Source organism: Muntiacus reevesi, chromosome 8 (assembly GCF_963930625.1).
Source record: "Muntiacus reevesi chromosome 8, mMunRee1.1, whole genome shotgun sequence".
NCBI lineage: Eukaryota > Metazoa > Chordata > Mammalia > Artiodactyla > Cervidae > Muntiacus > Muntiacus reevesi.
In genome coordinates this window covers 73,992,173-74,011,285 of record NC_089256.1, presented here as the reverse complement: position 1 = coordinate 74,011,285, position 19,113 = coordinate 73,992,173, and the positions used below count along the sequence as shown (strand labels likewise).

The following is a 19,113-nucleotide window of genomic DNA, read 5'->3' as shown; positions in this document are numbered from 1 at the left end:
CTTTTCTAGTTTTAAGCAGAAGATTAATAGCCCTGAGAATATGAGTTTATTGGATACCACCTAAGAGTGCCTGTCCCCTGGCCTGTACTCCTCTTTACTTACGACATGAGCTTGTCACTGAGTAGCCTGCCTTTCTTCAATCATTACCTACTGGTGTTAGTTTGGAGGAGGAGAAACAGGTTTTGTGGGTTAGTGGTTGAGTGCCATTGTGTGTGCTATCCTTATATAAAGTTACTGGATATTACGGGGTAGAATTTAACAAGGAAATATCTGGACTACTCATTTCCTTCCATAATAAACATAAGAGAAATTTTGCAAAAAGCTTTGTAAACCACCGCTGTTGAGCAGTTATGAATCCAGAGGATCCTTTCATTACACAGCTACAAACAAAATGGGATGAGCTCCTTACATATTTGGAAAGTATAGCTGGTTCAGTGACGAAGTATGCAGGATTTTCTCACTGTGGACAAGTCTTGGCACGATGTGTTTTTAAAAGTATTACAAAACAATTTTAGAGATATACTTCCAGTATGGGTTCTAAGGAAAGAAGAATGATATCTTGAGTTGAAAGTTAGGGGAAGGTCGGTTATTGATCCTAGACTGTCTGGCCCAGCACCTAAGCAGATTCAGCAGATCCATCGCTTCACCAGAGAGAGAGAAAGGACATGGTGGCCTGTTGCCAAACCCAAAACAACCCTCTCAGAAAATTGGATTGGATGATGTGGAGATAAACTGCTTGTCAGCAGCGAGGACTGAAGCTGAAGAGTTACCAGGGAGGCTGGTGAGGCCAGGATCACCATGTGCAAACTGAAGGAGTGAGGAAACGAGAGAAAAAAGCAATGTTTCTTGATAGCTTTCTCATATAGCTCCTCGACCTCTTTCTAAGATTACTCCAGTGTTTGTTTCTTTCATGGTTCAAATGAGCCTAATTAAAACAGTGATTTTAGAAAACCCAATCTGGTTTAGGATTTCACATTTTACCAAAGTATGTTTCAACTCAGTTTAATAAATACTGTTGAACAAGCACTCTAAGCCAGGTACATGGTACCAGGGTGGTCACAGAGGATGTCGAGATAGGTATAAGGCTCTGCCCTTGAGGAACCAAGAGACTTTTAGGAGGAAAGACTTTATAAAGTTCATAAAGTGGGGTGTGTGTGTGTGTGTGTTTATGTGTACGGATGGCTCTTGGGGAGGAGTTTGGGTTGAGGGAAGCCCTCCTAGAGGACGCTGTGTTTGAGGCTATTAAAGGATAAGTTTGTTTGTCTGGTGGACTACAGTGTTGGGTGGGAGGTCATTCCAGGCATTGCACAGCTGCATGATATGCTTGGGGAGTTAAGATGGGTTTAGTTGTTAGTCCCATAGTCATTCCTCATTAGGACATAAAGTGTATAGTGGGCACTGATAAGAAGTGAGCTAGTAAGAAGGTTACAGGCACTGGATGAGGAAGACTCAAATATCATACTTTGGACTCCAGACTCTTTCTCATTGGTGAAGATTTTAAGTAAGGGATGTACGATTTAGATTTTTATTTTAGAAAGATCACTCTTGGAACCAGTATTGTAGATGAATGAGCAATGGATGAGACTTTATCTGGAGGCTTTGGAAGGAGTTCAGGTGAGAGATTCTGAGATGGAAAAGAAGATGTGGATTCAGGGGTGATTTCAGGGGGTAGAATCATTATGAATTAGAGAGTGATAGCTTGTGGAGAAGAGAGAGGGTCTGAGTCTAACTTGGATTTCTCATTTGGAGAGACTAGGGAATAGGGAAAGAAGAGATTTATTAGGGAAGGTAATTAATCCCCTGGAACAAGTAATCAAAATTTGCTTTGGGGGCATCCAGGTGAAAATGTCCAGAAGCAACTGAACAGCTGTTTCCGTGTCCCCAGCACTGTTCTTGATGGACAGCTAACCTATGTAAGAACATGGCTGAGAACAATGATAGGAACAAAAATGCCACCACCAGCCAAATACAGATCATAAAAACAAGGCACCAAAGTTAATTTTTAAAATACAGAAATATATAAAGTAGAAAGAAAGTGAAGTTGCTCAGTCGTGTCCGACTCTTTGCGACCCCATGGATTGTAGCCCGTCAGGCTCCTATGTCCATGGGATTTTCCAGGAGAGAGTACTGGAGTGGGCTGCCATTCCCTTTTCCGGGGGATCTTCCCGACCCAGGGATTGAACCCTGGTCTCCTGCCTTGCAGGCAGCAGACACTTTACCGTCTGAGCCACCAGGGAAGTAGAAAGTAGAAAGTTCCCCCATAATCTCTCACCCATACTTCCTAGGCGGGGCATTGTTAACAGTTGGGGATATTCTACATCATATCAATATATTATATATATACATATACACACACGTTTGTTTTTCCTATAAATGTGTTCGTATGTTTACATGTGTTTCTTTAACTTGAGTTTTTTTCATTCATGATCATTTTTCCATGTCAGGATAGACAGATAAACAGGTAGAGATACATATAGATAGAGCAATCTGCCTCTTTCTGTGTAATTGGCACATAGTGTTGCATACTATTGTTATACCATAATTTATATAATCTTTTTTTCTGGTTGATGAATTTTCATTAAATTGCTCTGTCAAGTCATGTTGAAGGAATATCCTTATATTTAATATATATTCTTGCATGGTCGAAGATATGCCTATTTTAAAACTTGATATTGTCCTCCAAAAATGTATCAATTGACATTCCCAATAACAGTGTACAGATAAAACATTTTTCCTTATGATTCCATTACATCTTATCAGTCTTTTAAATTCTTGCAAATACCATTGGCAAAAATCGCTAACTTTTTTTTTTAAACAATATTGAGAGGTAGATATCATTTCTATTTTATTTTATTTATTTATTTATTTTTTTCATTTCTATTTTATGGATGATAATACTGAGGCTTAGTAAACCACAGTATAAAGTCGAGTCTTACCCTTCAGAGAAGTTTCCTTTTGCCCTGTTAATATATTGATGGGCCTTTTTGAGATTACTTTTTCCTTATTGTCAAATTCATATTTCATAGTTCTTTTTGAGTCAGTTTTTTATCTCCTTGACTGTTAAAATATAGATGTTACCTTATGACTTTTTATATTAACGATTAATTTGAGGGATGATACTTTGAGATTATACAAATATTTCCTCACCACCTTTCACCCAGTGGTATTACATCCATGGATAATCATGCCTAAATCTGTTATATTGGTGAACACAAGTAAAAATTTTTTTCTGATTCTGCTATATTTAATTTAGGAAAAAAGCTTATGTTGAAATAGCAAAAGGATTGAATATGGTTCTTTTTTCAGATTTTTTTTTTTTAAAGCAGTTGGTCCTAAGGAAAAGCTTTAGATTCTTTGTTTTAGAACATAGGAACATAATGAATGCTTAAAACTGTTTGACTGGTGAAGCACAGTTAAAAATGTTTTTTTTTTTTCTTTTTTAAATTCAGCTAAAACTATATCTGAATTTACCATTTTGGGCATCTTTGTGGTAAAGCAGACTGTATTGTTGAAGACCAGTGGTAAGCTATTTTATGCCAACACTGAAGTTAAAACCAGGAAAAAAAGTCTTCCATGGATAATTTGTTCTGTACTTTAGAAGTAATATCTTTATTTTGCAGTTTATTTTAGTTTTGGTACTAAAATAAGGTCTGGTGATTGTGGGATATATGAACATGGTGCTTACCCAATTACTTAGAAGGGTATTTATAAAAAAAGTCCCTTAAAGGTTTTAGTTCCTGGAACTTAAGGAGTGGCAGTTGATAAAGCCTGACTGCTTCACTGAGTCTCTTTAGGATGTATCTACTTATGATTTCTAAAGGATTTTTGAAACATGTTTTAAAAATATTTGCACATTCTGGCCAATATTTTACAGCTCTTGAAAAATAAAGTTTCTGAAAAATCTCTATTTACAAATATGCTTCCATAGTGTTAATTTTAACTATGAGTGAACCTTAATAAGAAACTCATATTTTGAAGACATCTGATCATACTAATTTCTTCTCCTTGCTTTCAAAGAGATAACGTCACACTTGTTCTTTGCCAGAGAAGTTCAGCGGAAGCCTTTTCTTCTCTTCTGATTTAGTTCTAGAATATATTCTCCCAATCCTCACCCCCTCATACTAGTAACCTGGGGGATAATTTGAAAGAAAGATTGCTTTAAGGTAGGCAAGTTGCCTTTTAATGTCACTAGAGGAAGGAACTATTTTCTGCTTTAATTTTCTTTTTAAATACAAATTTTAAAAATAATTAGAACAATAATTTTATTTATGTATAACAGTAATTTAAAATTTGTTTTATATTTTATTTATTTTATTATAAAGTAACGTCATAAAATCATACCTTTACATGGTAGAAAAATTAATAATAATCTATGCCATTCAGAAGGGTTTCAATATTTACAAAGTACCTCTTCTTTCTATCTCGTGTCTCCTCTTAATCCCCAGTTCTACCACCAAGATTTAACTACTATTAAAATTTTTCTTTCTTTTTATTATGTCTGTTGATCAGTATGTAAGATAAGGAATTTAGCACTTCTTCATTGCCTCCTCTCCTCACAATTTTTAGTTTTTCTTGTGGTTACATTTAAAACTTAAATAATATGCCTCCTTCTGCTTTTTCTTTTATTTATAATTATAGTATCTTAACTATCTTAACCATTTTTAAGTGTACAGTTGAGTAGTGTTAACTATACTCACATCGTTATGTGACCAGTCTCCAGAACTTTTTCATTTTGCAAAACTGAAATTACATATTAACAACTCTTCCATCCTCCTCCAACCCCCAACTCCTGGCAACTACTTTTCTATTTTCTGTTTCTATGAATTTGACTCCTCTAGATACTTTATATACATGGAGTCATGCAGTATTTGTCTTTTGGCGACTGGCTTATTTCACCTTCAAAATTCATTCATATTGTAGCATGTATGAGAATTTACTTTCTTCTTAAGGCTGAATAATACTTCTTTGTGTTTGTATATCACATTTAGTTTATGTATTCATCTGTCAGTGAACACTTGGGTTGCCTCCACCTTTTGGCCATTGTGAATAATGCTGCTATGAATGTGGATGTACTAATATCTATTGGATTCCCTGCTTTCAGTTCTTTTGGATATATGTAGCCAGAAGTGGAATTGCTGGATCATATGGAAATACTTTTTTAAATTTTTTGAGGAACATCCATATTGGTTTCTATAGCTGCTGCACCATTTTACGTTCCCACCAATAGCAGACAGGGCAGCAGTTTCTCCACATCTTTGATTACACTTGTTATTCTAGGTTTTTGATAGTAGCCATCCTGATGGATGTGAGGTGACATTTTATTGTGTTTTTTCCTAATGGTATGTGGTTGATTTACAGTGTAGTTTGTTGTGTTAATTTCTGCCCTATCCTTATGGTTTTGATTTGCATTTTTCTGATAATTAATGATGATAAACATTTTTCCTTACGCTTGTTAGCCATTTCTATATACTTTTTGGAGAAGTGTCTGTTCAAATCCTTTGACTATTTTTAAATTCAGTTTTTTTTTTCTTTTTCTCTGCTTTTATATTTAATTATTAGTTTTAGATAAGAGTGTTGACTTTCTATTAGGAAAGACATGTTTTTGAATTTATACTTCCTTTTGCTTTCTCGTGTCTTGATTTTTCTTGTTAATTTTTACATTGTAAAGGTTTATAACATTTTTCTGTTCTTTAACTCATATTTTTTAAAGCAGTTTTTAAAAAGCGCTTATAATGAATGCTTATGTAAGTGTGATGCACTTGAAAAACCAAGAAGTGTGGTTAGATGTTTAGAGAAGGAAAAGTAATTTTGTGTCAGTAAAACTTCTCTGTTTAAAGGGTTCCAGTTAACTTTAATTTTGGGGGCTGGTATGTTTTCTCCATCAATTTTGTCTCATCTGTTTTCAATCATCTAGGATTTTTTCATACTTTTTGGTCTGCTGTTGATGCTGTTTTTTGTTTTCTTTTTTTTTTGTTTTTTTTTTTGTTTTTTTTTTTTTGTTTTTTGTTTTCTAAGACTTTGATAAACTTGTCATTTTCAATTTTCTGTCATTTCAGTGGGCCCTTAGAATGAAAGGGGCTTCCCTGGTAGCTCAGACAGTAAATAATCTGCCTACACTGCGGAAGACCTGGGTTCAGTCCCTGGGTCAGGAAGATCCCCTAGAGAAGGGAATGGCAAACCACTCCTATGTTGTTGCCTAGAGAATTCCATGAAGAGAGAAGCCTGGTGGGCCACAGTCCATGGGTTCACAAACAGTTGGACACGACCAAGAAACTTAACTCTTTCACTCAGAAAGGATATAGATGTTTGTGCCCTCCACCATGTTAAACAATCTGTGTGTTGTCTTTAGAAAGCTGGATTGTTTTCATCTAATAAGGTTCCACTTTTATTTAAAGTGTTATGTGAATACATAAAGTTTTAAAAGCTGTTGAACACATTAATGGTATGCTATATGCTAGGTTGGTCTTTCCTGGTGTGTCAGTGGTAAAGAATCCGCCTGCCAGTGCAGGAGACGCAGATTCAATCCCTGGGTTGGGAGGAGCCCTTGGAGAAGGAAATGGCAACCAGTCCAGTATTTTTCCCTGGGAAATCCCAGGACTTGTAGGCTGCAGTCCATGGGATCACAAAAGAGCCAGACACAGCTTAGCGACTAAACAACAAACAATATGCTAGGTACTATTCTAAGTATTACAAGTGTGAATTCACTTGACACATTAAATCCTTAAAATACCATAGGAGATAATATTATTCTCATTTTATAGGTAAGGAAATTGAGCCAATAGAGAAGTCAAATAATTCACTTAAGACCATATACAGCTGATAAGTGATAGAGCCTGGATTCAAACCCAAACATACTGGCTTTAGCTCTCATGTCTTAACCATTATACTATGGCTACCTCGAATATGTCATCCCTCCTTTGTGGAATGCTTTTTATTTTACATTTTCTCGTGCTTTTTTAAGAGTCCAACAAATGACACCTCCGTTCACTCAACATGTATTAATTGAGCATCCATTCTTGGCCAGATGTTGTTTTAGATATTGGTGATACAGCGATGAGCAAAACAAAATGCTTGCTGTCATGGATTTTACATTTAGTTGGGGAAATATGTATAATTTTTATGTGCTGGCAATGTATTTTCTCTGAAAAAAAAAAAAAATTAGTTTCACATACTAAATTGTATAGGCTCCTCTGTCCATGGGGATTTTCCCTGCAAGAATACTGGAGTGGGTTGCCATTCCCTCCTCCAGGGGATCTTCCCAACCCAGGGATCAAACTCAGGTCTCCTGCATTGCAGGTGGCTTCTTTACCATCTGAGCTACCTGGGAAGCCCATGTACTAAATTAGACTCATTAAATCTCTGAAACAAGGATTATAGTTTCTATTAGCCAGTCTCTTAGAAGTGAGATTGACTTATTGTACCCATTATGCTTTGTCACAAAATAACATCTAATGGTAGCTATGCCTTGGGTGGATGCTGTTGTGGGAGGTAGTGTCACAGATGAGCATTCAGGTGGTTTTTTTTAGGATTACTTTTGGGGTTGATAGCTATGAAAGATAAAGGGAGGGAAGGAAGAAAGCTTAGGTAGGAAAGTATCAAGATGCTGTGAAGTCTGAACAGAAACCTTAGCTCACCCTCCGGGGAGTTCTAAAGATGAATTGGCACTTCATAGCTTTTGCAAGTCAGATGTAGGACCTTTATACTGATTTGGCCATTGGTTGTGGGCTGGCCAGGAAGGGGCTTTGACTATAGATGAGGAGTCGAATCTCTGAAACAGGTTGAAGATTGGGGATGTCTGCTGGTAGCATCGGAGAAGGCAATCGCACCCTACTCCAGTACCCTTGCCTGGAAAATCCCATGGACGGAGGAACCTGGTGGGCTGCCATCTATGGGGTCTCACAGAGTCGGACGCGACTGAAGCGACTTAGCAGCAGCAGCTGGTAGCGTTCCCGGCAGCTGGTATGACAGGTGCTCTATTGCTAATGGGGAATTCTGAAGGTGGGGTGGAGAGGGGAATGGTCAGATCACAGTATCCAAAAGTGTTATTAGGAGATGTGGATTTGAATTAATTTTCTATTTCCTAACTGTGAAACTCTGGCAAATATTCCTTTGTGCTTTACTTTTTAAATCTGTAAAATAAGATTAGTTTGACAGTTATTATGAAAATCATATAACCTGTTTGTTCAAACACCTGAAACATACTAAAGAATCTGTATATGTTTATAGGCTAAGGAAACATAAACACTGGTATTTCCTTGTCAGTTCAGTTCAGTTCAGTCGCTCAGTCGTGTCCGACTCTGTGATTCCATGGACTGCAGCCCGCCAGGCCTCCCTGTCCATTGCCAACTCCCAGAGTTTACTCAAACTCATGTCCATTGAGTCGGTGATGCCATCCAACCATCTTGTCCTCTGTCGTCCCCTTCTCCTCCTGCCTTCAATCTTTCCCAGCATCAGGGTCTTTTCAAATGAGTCAGTTCTTTGCATCAGGTGGCCAAAGTATTGGAGTTTTCAGCTTCAACATCATACTTCCAATCGATATTCAGGACTGATTTCCTTTAGGATGGACTGGTTGGATCTCCTTGCAGTCCAAGGGACTCTGAAGAGTCTTCTCCAACACCACAGTTCAAAAGCATCAATTCTTCAGTGCTCAGCTTTCTTTATAGTCTAACTCTCACATCCATTCGTGACTACTGGAAAAACCATAGCTTTGACTAGGTGGACCTTTGTTGGCAAAGTAATGTCTCTGCTTTTTAATACATTATCTAGGTTGGTCATAACTTTTCTTCCAAGGAGCAAGCATCTTTTAATTTCATGGGTGCAGTCACTATCTGCAGTGATTTTGGAGCCCAAGAAAATAAAGTCTGTCACTCTTTCCACTGTTTCCCCATCTATTTGCCATGAAGTGATGGGACCAGATGCCATGATCTTAGTTTTCTGAATGTTGAGCTTTAAGCCAACTTTTTCACTCTCCTCTTTCACTTTCATCAAGTGGCTCTTTAGTTCTTCTTTGCTGTTGAGAGTACACTTTTTAGACGATGGATGTCTCCTAGAAAATACTGCTTCTACATTCAGTTGAGAAATATTTGAGTCCCTATTGTATATATAAAATAGTTATGTGAATATACTAAAGAGTCAAGAATTTTTTATCTTTCAGTTTATAATTTAGCTAAGGATATGTGTATATAATTAATTGAATAACAAAAAATGGAGCATAAGATACAGCTTGGGCAGGTTTAGAAGTATAGACCATTGGGCTTATGAGGTTGAAAAAGATTTAATGGAAGTTGATGTTGAAGAAAAAAGATGGTGTTGAAGAAAAATTTCCACCTCTCTCGTTAAACTGAGGAAGTGACAGGATTAAAACTTGGATCATCAAAGTCTTATGTATGGGGGTTGTGAGTACAGATGTCTGTAATAGAGTGTTTGTGCTGGAAATGGTGGGATCACGTTGAGACTAGAAATTGGAACCAGCCTATCGAGAGTATTAAATACCACAAAGAGAACTGAAATTACAGATTTAGGAGATACTTACATCAAGTCAATAGATAAAACACTAAAAGTGACTTAGGTTTCAGAAAGAGAAATAGAAGGAATATGAGAGAAGGTGTGAAGAATGTCTTATGATTGAAGACAGAGGAGACTTAATAAGTGTTCAGAATGGTAGAAAGGGAGACAGGGAAGCAGACTGTTACGAAAACCAAGGCAAGCGAGTTCTGAGAGGCAGGGGCATGAAACCATGATATGCTTAGGAAGAGAATCATTTCAAGAAAAGGCAATGCACTTTCCATGTGTGGCTCTCTGCTAAGCTTCTGTAGAGCCTCTGAAGACTGGAGTTTTAACTTTTTTTTGCAGATGACTGACTTAACACCTACCTTCTTACTCCACACTCTGTGTTCCAACTACCCATATCAATCAGTTCACACAGTCCCTAACACATTTCCTTCCTTTCTTCAGCAACTACTTATCAAATACCCGTTCTGTGCTAGACATTGTATCGGCCACTAGGAATAGAATGAACAAAATTCCTGCTTTCATCAAGCTTACATCTTAGCTGGGGTGGATGGTGGACTCTAAACTTTGGTTTATCTGTCCAGTGGTAGGTCAGAGGGGCAGCAAGGGCCAGTTCCTACAGGGCCTTGTAGACCCTGTTGGGGACTTTGGGTTTCCCTTTCCTTTTGGGAAAGGCATTTGGAGAGTTTAAAGCAAAGGAAAGACATGAACGACATTAATTTTGTAAAACCCTTGTGACAGAGCCTGGCACATGGAGATCGCTATGTATTTTTTGAATTAGTCATTGGGTCTATTTGACTTTCCTTGGAAGGGATGACTGTGGCTGGCTACTCCATGGGGATTAGATCACAGCAAGTCTTCTCATGGTTCCTTGGAGGAAAACCCAGGCTTTTGTTCTAAAACATTTTGTTGTGTTTTTGAGTCTTGTAGTAAATAGCTGCTCGGTGGATTTATTTAGGTGTTATGACTTATAGTAATATGAAAATAAATGCACATTTATGTCTATTCCTTTGTTTTGGGGGTGTCTACCTTATAATATGAATTATATTTTAAAGCCAGTTTTGGGGATTGGGTTGCTAATCTGGGTGGTTAGTCTGTGGAAGTTAAAGCTGAGGAAGAGGATGTGACAGATCCTTATTAAGTTTTTGAAGGGCCATCTCTTTGATGAAGATAAACTTCTAGGGGAGGGGAGATTAGCGATTAGAGACTGTAAGCTATTTCAGTTAAGTATAATCCAGAAGCTGACCAATAATAGAGCTACTTGTGTGTGGAGTATAGTGCTCACAAAAGAATGAGCTTCTGATGACTACCATTAAAGCAAAAGTGGACCTCCTATTTGTTAAAGCAGGTAGAGTGGGCTTCTTGAATGAGGAGGGGAGATTAAATTACGGTTTCTCACAAAACCACTGTGTTTGTTTTTAAGCATTATTAAGTATTGGTGTTTTATTTTTTACAGAGATAGTTTACTGGAAGTGACACGGGTTGATGCCCACACAGAATCTCTGAAGTCCATCAGATCATCAGGCATTATTAGTCACTCTTTAACTTAAAACTCCTTTTTCTTTTTCAGGGATATCATGATAACACATTTTGAACCTTCAATATCCTTCGAGGGTCTTTGTAATGAGGTTCGAGACATGTGTTCTTTTGACAACGAACAACTGTTCACCATGAAATGGATAGATGAGGAAGGTGAGTGGCAAAGAGGGGGCTGCCCGTGTGAGCGATTGATTTCAGATGCCATTCTGTCGTTTGTTTTTAAAGTGTAGTAAACATTCTAATTAATATAAGGAGGGAAAGTTATGTTAGAAATTTGATGCCATTATTATTTTCCCTCAAGCATTTTAAAGAGTATCAGAGAGGCGCTTCCCTGGCAGCTCAGTGATAAAGAATCCGAGTGCCAATGCAGGAGACACAGGTTCTGTCCCTAATCCTGGAAGACCCCCCATGCCACCGAGCAGCTAAGCCTGTTCACCCCGACTGTTTGAGCCTGTGCTCTTAGCCCATGAGCTGCAGTTGCTGAAGCCCACACACCCTAGAGCCCATGCTCGGCAGCAGAAGCCACCACAAGGAGAAGCCATCACTCCACAACTAGAGAGCGTAGCCCCTACTTGCTGCAACTAAAGAAAAGCTGGCACAGTAACGTGGACTCAGCACAGCCAAAATTAATTAGTTAATTAATTAATTAAATAAAAAAGTGACTGTGACAACCATTATTTCAAAGGTCACGGCAGAAATTTAATTTTTTTTTTTTTAATGTTATTTGGGTGTGCAGAGTCTTAGTTGAGGCATGTGGCAACTTTAGTTGCTGCTTGCAATCTCTTGGGGGTGGCATGTGGGATGTAGTTCCCTGAGCAGGGATTGAACTTGGGCCCCCTGCACTGGGAGCTGAGTCTTAACCACAGGACCACCAGGGAAGTCCTAGAAACTTAATTCTTTAGTGACTTGTACACAGAAAGCATTTATTTTATATCTGCGTGCTGAGAAGGGATACTGTTTATCCTCAAACTCCACAGGAAGATGGACTTAGGAAAAACAAGTGTGACAGTCAAACCTGAATGCATAGGAGTCTCAGAATAAGAAAGAAACAGCATTCACATATACCTGAAATATCTGCAAAGTTTGAACTAAACCTCTAACAGAGTAAAAGCTTTTGAAGGGGAGTAGGTGAGGGGAGAACCAGAAAGAAATAGAGTATAAAGAAAGTATAAGATATAAAAAGGCATGAAGGTATGAAGAACATGGTGTGTGGGGAAGGGCAATAATTCACTAAGTTGAAAGAATGAGGATGCCTCCTCCTCTTGGTCCCATTATTGAACTCGAGTTGGAAGAAGCAAGTCTGGTTTCCAAGTGAAAGTGAAAACGTTAGTCACACTTAGTCATCTCTGACTCTTTGCGACCTCATGGACTGTAGCCTGCCAGGCTCCTCTGTCCATGGGATTCTCCAGGCAAGAATACTGGAGTGAGTTGCCATTCCCTTCTCCAGGGAATCTTCCCGGCCCAGGGATTGAACCTGGGTCTCCTGCATTGCAGGTGGATTCTTTACCATTTGAGCCACCAGGGAACAGAGGTAAAACCACCACCAGGTCACCCCCAGCTGGCCATCACCAGAAGGAGGGGGTCTGTGATCCAGAGGAACCAGCACAGCGGAGAACTCTGCTCTGAAACTACAGATGATAGTTTATGAGAACATTTTGAGAAATGGGGCACACTGACAGATTGAGCAGTGATGAGAGACACCCAAACAAAACATTCTAGGACTTTTAGTCTTACGACTTACTTAAGCATTGAAGAGGTGGATGTGGCAATGAGTGGAGAACCAGATGAAGTTGCTGGGTGTTTGTTGAAACCAGAGAGCTGTTTCTGGAGGATTCTGTAAAGCCTAATGCCCTTTTAAAAGCAAAGAAAATTTTTGTTGGTAGTATTAAAGAAGATACAGAAGAATATGAGCGACTGCTTTGAAAAATATGGCATGATTGAAACTGTAGAAGTTATGGAAGACAGGTAGAGTGGAGAAAAGAGGATTTGCTTTTGTCACTTTTAAAAAATATGTATTTACTTATTTATTTGACTGCATTGGGCCTTAGTTGCGGCATGGGGGATCTTTCACTGTGGTGCACAGACTCTAGTTGAGGCGTGTGAGCTCAGTAGTTGGAGTGTGCAGGCTTAGCTGCTTCCTGGCATGTGGGATCTTAGTTCCCTGACCAGGGATCAAACCTGTGTGTCCTGTATTGCAAGGTGAATCCTTAACCACGGGACCACCAGGGAAATCCCTGCTTTTGTAACTTTTGACGATCATGATACAGTTGATAAAATTGGTGTTCAGAAATACCACACTGTTAATGGGTGAACTGTGACATGAAAAAGGCCCTTCCTAAACAAGAAAAGCAACCTGTGGATCACGAAGAGGTCGTGGAGGTGGATCTGGCAACTTTGTGGGTTGTGATGGAAACTTTGGAGGTGGTGGAGAGTTTTTGTTTTTAATGTGTTAACCAGAAGCCATGGAGGCCTAGTTACACTAATGCTCCTTTTTAAAATATAGCTCCCCCTGCCAGCAAATAATTAAAATACTACTCAATTGCTATTCAGATCAAATGCTGATTATTCATAAGGGCTATTATTGCTGCCCCAAAAGGGCTTTTTTAAAAATTGAGATTTTATGTTAATTTACTTAAAAAAAAATGACTTCTGAGGGAGAGATGCTTAAGATAAAGCTAGTTTCTAAATTATTTTTTAAATCAGTTAATTTTCAAAGTTAAGGATGGGGAGTGCTAAGGAACTTGGGCTAGATCCTTGCTACTTGAAGTACAGTCTGTGGTACTTAATAGAAAAGGGGGCTCTCCAGCCCTATCACTGAATCAGAATCTACATTTTAACAGGATCTACAGGTGAGCTGCATGAATGTTACAGTTTGAGAAGCATAGGACTAGATCCCAGAAGGCTTTGCAAACCACATTAGCCTTTATTTTACATAATGGAATGTCACTGAAGTATAGTTGAAAGATGCCTGAATATGCTAGTTTTGTGTAATGGTTCTCAATTAATTGTAATACCTATGGAATTTGATCTTAAGGAATGTCATTTTAATATTTAATTCAATATTTGGGGCTGGTTATTTCTGTATTCACTGATATGAAGAGCCCTGAAAAGATATTTTTCTGGCTTCAAGCTATGGATAAACTGAAGCCCATTCTCACTTTTTAAGACATTTTTTTAAAGTTTCTCTGAAGTAATCCATGTTTATTGTTTGAGGGGGGAAAGTAGTAGAGATGATTATGAAATTTAAAAAAATCTTCTGTTCGCCCTTTATTCTCTCTCTTCCCTCACCAGTCCTGGTCCTAAGGGAGGAAATCACAGCCTAGTGTATATCATTCTAGATATATCCTATGCATATGTAAATATTCTTATTTCTATACATCACTAATAAACAGCTTATTTCACACAAAAAGAAATATATGCAAGCCAGTGAACTTTTATAATGAGTATTGGACATTGTTTCATTTCAGTATGCATCCATTAGTATCATTATCTTTTTTATAACCCCGTGAAATATTCCATATTGTAGATATTTCATGATTTATTTAATCTTTGATTGATGGACATTGAGGCTTCCCTGGTGGCTCAGACGGTAAAGAAACTGCCTGCAGTGCAGAAGACCTCGGTTTGATTCCTGTGTTGGGAAGATTCCCTGATTGATGGACACTGGACTGTTTTGAGATTTTGGCTACTATATAATAAACGTTTTTATATGTAAATTTCTTCTGTTGTATGGGACTCTCTCAGTAGCAAATGCACGCGGTATGCACATTGTAAATTTTGGTGGCTAGTGACAGTTTGCTCTCTAAGAAAGTTAAACCAGTTTATGGCACAGCTACATTGAATGAGAACATCCCTTCACTCTTGCCTTCACCAGCCTCAGATATTATGTCTTTAACATTTGGGCTCCAAAATCACTGCAGATGGTGACTGCAGCCATGAAATTAAAAGACACTTGCTCCTTGGAAGAAAAGTTATGACCAACCTAGATAACATATTAAAAAACAGAGATAGTGCTGTGCCAGCAAAGGTCTGTCTAGTCAAAGCTATGGTTTTTCCAGTAGTCATGTATGGATGTGAGAGTTGGACTTTTAAGAAAACTGAGTGCCGAAGAAGTGATACTTTTGAACTGTTGGAGAAGACTCTTGAGAATCCCTTGGACTGCAAGGAGATCCAACCACTCCACCCTAAAGGAAATCAGTCCTGAATATTCATTGGAAGAACTGATGCTGAAGCTGAAACTCCAGTACTTTGGCCACCTGATGTGAAGAAATGATTCATTTGAAAAGACCCTGATGCTGGGAAAGATTGAAGGAGGGAGGAGAAGGTGATGACAGAGGATGAGATGGTTGGATGGCATCACTGACTCAATGGACATGAGTTTGAGCAAGCTCTGGGAGTTGGTGATCGACAGGGAGGCCTGGTATGCTGCAGTCCCTGGGGTTGCAAAGAGTTGGACATAACCAAGCAACTGAACTGAGTGTTTTTTTAAGTCTAATAAGTGAAATGCTAGCTTTGTATTTTATATTTTGTACTATTTAAGAGTAAGACTGAGTTTTCTCATCTATTCAACTACTTTTTGACCTTCTCTATCTAAAGATTTGTTTAAAAATTGTTAATTATAAATGATGTGGATATTTCATATTATGTCTTCAGCCTGAAAGTGAGACTATATAATTTAGCACAGTGCATAGAATATAGCTAGCATAGAGAATTCCCTGGGGGTCCAGTGGTTAGGACTTGGCGCTTTCATTGCATGGCCTGGATTCGATTGCTGGTCAGGGAACTATGATCCCATAAGCCATACAGCGTGGCCAAGAGAAAAGGAAAAACAAAAGAAAAATATAGTTAGCGTCAATATACTGTTTCTTACCCAAGTCAGTGTTATTTTTAATCCTGTTTTGATCATTTCTTTTTATTTATTCGCCATGTAGTGCTTTTGCATTCAGGGATTTTCAAACTGTAGTGCATATAGAAGTCACTATATAATGTGGGTTTTTTTTTAAAGAAGTATATTTATTTTATCTATTTATTTTGGCCTAGCTGTACAGCTTGTGGGATCTTAATTCCCCAACCAGGGATTGAACTAGGGCCCTCAGCAATGAACTTAGGGAATCCTAACCACCAGACCACTGAGGAATTCCCTAGATAATGTGTTTTATTTAAAAGAAATTGGTTTTAGGACTTCCCTGGCAGTCCAGTGGTTAAGAATCCAAGCTTCCACTGCAGGTGCACAGGTTTGATCCCTGGTCAGAGAAATAGGATCCAGCATGCTGTGTGATGTGCCTCAAAAAATAAATAAAAATATAAATAGATGAATGAAATTGATTTAGCACCATCCCATTTTAAATTCTTAGTACCTTTATACTTTGTATCATCTTTGCCTGGAGAGTTCTCTTCCAAGATTGTCACATGGTTATCTCTTTCTTGTCATTCAGGTCTTGATTCAGATGTCATGTTCTTCAAGAACCCCTATTCTTCTTCTGAACCCCTATTCACTTTGTATCTTGTTTGTGTAGACTATAAGCTCCATGAAAGCAGAGATCCTGGCTTTTCTGTGGAGTTCCAGTGTCTAGAGCAGTACTCAATAATCAGTTCAGTTTAGTTCAGTCACTTATTTGTGTCTGACACTGCGACCCCATAGACTACAGGCACGCCAGGCCTTCCTGTCCATCGCCAACTCCCGGAGTTTACTCAGACTCATGTCCTTTGAGTCGGTGATGCCATCCGACCATCTCATCCTCATCCTCTGTCACTCCCTTCTTCTCTGGCTCTCAGTCTTTCCCAGCATCAGGGTCTTTTCCAGTGAGTCTGCTTTTTGTACCAGGTGGCCAAAGTATTGGAGGTTCAGCTTCAGCATCAGTCCTTCCAGTGAATATTCAGGACTGATCTCCTTTAGGATGGACTGGTTGGATCTCCTTGCAGTCCAAGGGATTCTCAAGAGTCTTCTCCAACACCACAGTTCAAAAGCATCAATTCTTCAGCACTCAGCTTTCTTTATAGTCCAACTCTCACATCCATACATGACCACTGGAAAAAGCATATCCTTGACTAGGTGGACCTTTGTTGGCAAAGTAGTGTCTCTGCTTTTTAATATGCTATCTAGGTTGGTCATAGCTTTTCTTCCAAGGAGCAAGCATCTTTTAATTTCATGGCTGCAGTCACCATCTGCAGTGATTTTGGAGCCCCCAAAACTAAAGTCTCTCACTGTTTATAGCATGCTGAAAAAATATTTGTAAATTGTACAAAGGGTGGTAGCAAGCCTTTCCCTAAGCCCAGGGTTAGTTTTATATCACTTGTTAGAGATTTAAGCATTGGGAGTTGCAGTATATTCTACTTTTTATTGACCTAATAGTGTATTTTAATTAAAGGAGTCACATAGTAAATTAAATTAGTTCTTTGATGAAACAGCCTTATCTTTTTATATTATAACTCATAGTTCTTTCTCCCTAAATAGTTATTAAGTGCCCTGATTTTCCAGGGAAACCTATAAAACTGTAGCCTTTGCCTCATGCAAATAAAAGTTTAAACTTTTCATTAAGTTCTGTTGATTCCCCTGTGATCCTTGTTACCCTGGTTAATTCTGATACCAGTCTTTTCTTAATTTAGGTCTACAGAGCCAGTAGTAATTATTCTTAAGTTCCTTGCAATTATTTTTCAGTTGTAATTTTTCCCCTTTATTTTTAATCATGTAGGCATTGGGGCATTCTTACATGGAGAAAAAATTTTCTCTAGAATCAGTGGAAGACAGGACTATAATTTTGTTTCTCTGGTTTATGAGAGACATTGTTCTAGAAACTAAACATTTAATTGTGGGATTTTATATCAGAGCAAATAAAGATCACATGCTTACTTCATTTCTTTAAACAGACTTATGACAGCTGCTTTTTTTCTTTGTGTTCAAGGCCAGTTTTACTGATTTGTTTTGATGTGCATGTAGAAAAGCTGGTTTGCTTAATCTAACTAAACATTTAGAATGAGTAGTAGTTGTGTAATAGTCATATCCTGGTTCTCATATGCAGTGAGAGTGTGGGACAGGAAGTAATAAATGTGGCTTTTAGTTCCTTGTATGTGTGACTGTTTTTCCTTAAGGATGTGCTTTATTGCCTTCTTTTGTTTTTTTGGTGGCACGGCCCAGCTTGCAGATGGGTTCCCTGACCAGAAACTGAACCCGGATCTATGGCAGTGAAAGCCCAGGTCTTTACACTGGACTGCCAGGGGATTCCCAAGGATGTTCTTTAAAAATATTACAACCTAATATTAAGTATTTTCTAAATTTCTAGTTCTATAAATTCTAATTTATTCAGGGTCTGATTCCCTGATTTAAATTTAACAGTGTCACTGCTCTTTTACTAGAAACTAGTAAACTTCTGTCAGTAGCTTTTGGGTATTCTGTTTCTTGTTAAAGTCTTTATTGAGAATAATGCATGCTTTTTTTTTATTTTATTTTATTTTTTTTTTAATTTTTTTAATTTTTTTTTTTATTTTTCAGTGAGTTTTGTCATACATTGACATGAATCAGCCATAGAGTTACACGAATTCCCCATCCCGGTCTCCCATCCCACCTCCCTCTCCACCCAATTCCTCTGGCTCCTCCCAGCCCAACCGGCCTGAGTACTTGACTCATGTCTCCCACCTGGGCTGGTGGTCTATTTCACCACAGATAATATACATGCTGTTCTTTCGAAACAACCCACCCTCCCCTTCTCCCACAGAGTTCAAAAGTCTGTTCTGTACTTCTGCGTCTCTTCTTCTGCCCTGCGTATAGGGCCATCGCTACCGTCTTTCTAAATTCCGTATATATGTGTTAGTATACTGTAATGTTCTTTATCTTTCTGGCTCACCTCACTCTGTATAATGGGCTCCAGTTTCATCCATCTCATTAGAACTGATTCAAATGAATTCTTTTTAACGGCTGAGTAATATTCCATGGTGTATATGTACCACAGCTTCCTTATCCATTCGTCTGCTGATGGGCATCTAGGTTGCTTCCATGTCCTGGCTATTATAAACAGTGCTGCGATGAACATTGGGGTGCACGTGTCTCTTTCAGATCTGGTTTCCTCG

At 38.4% G+C, this 19,113-nt stretch overlaps 1 protein-coding gene across 1 annotated transcript in view; it reads left to right on the top strand.

Moving 5' to 3' along the window:
- The window catches only part of PRKCI (protein kinase C iota), a 67,306-nt gene that overhangs the window by 3,226 nt on the left and 44,967 nt on the right, over positions 1-19,113 (top strand). Inside the window, exon 2 of the mRNA XM_065942654.1 lies at positions 11,081-11,202. Within this exon, the coding sequence (XP_065798726.1) occupies positions 11,081-11,202 (122 nt within the window). The remainder of the gene's footprint in view (positions 1-11,080; positions 11,203-19,113) is intronic.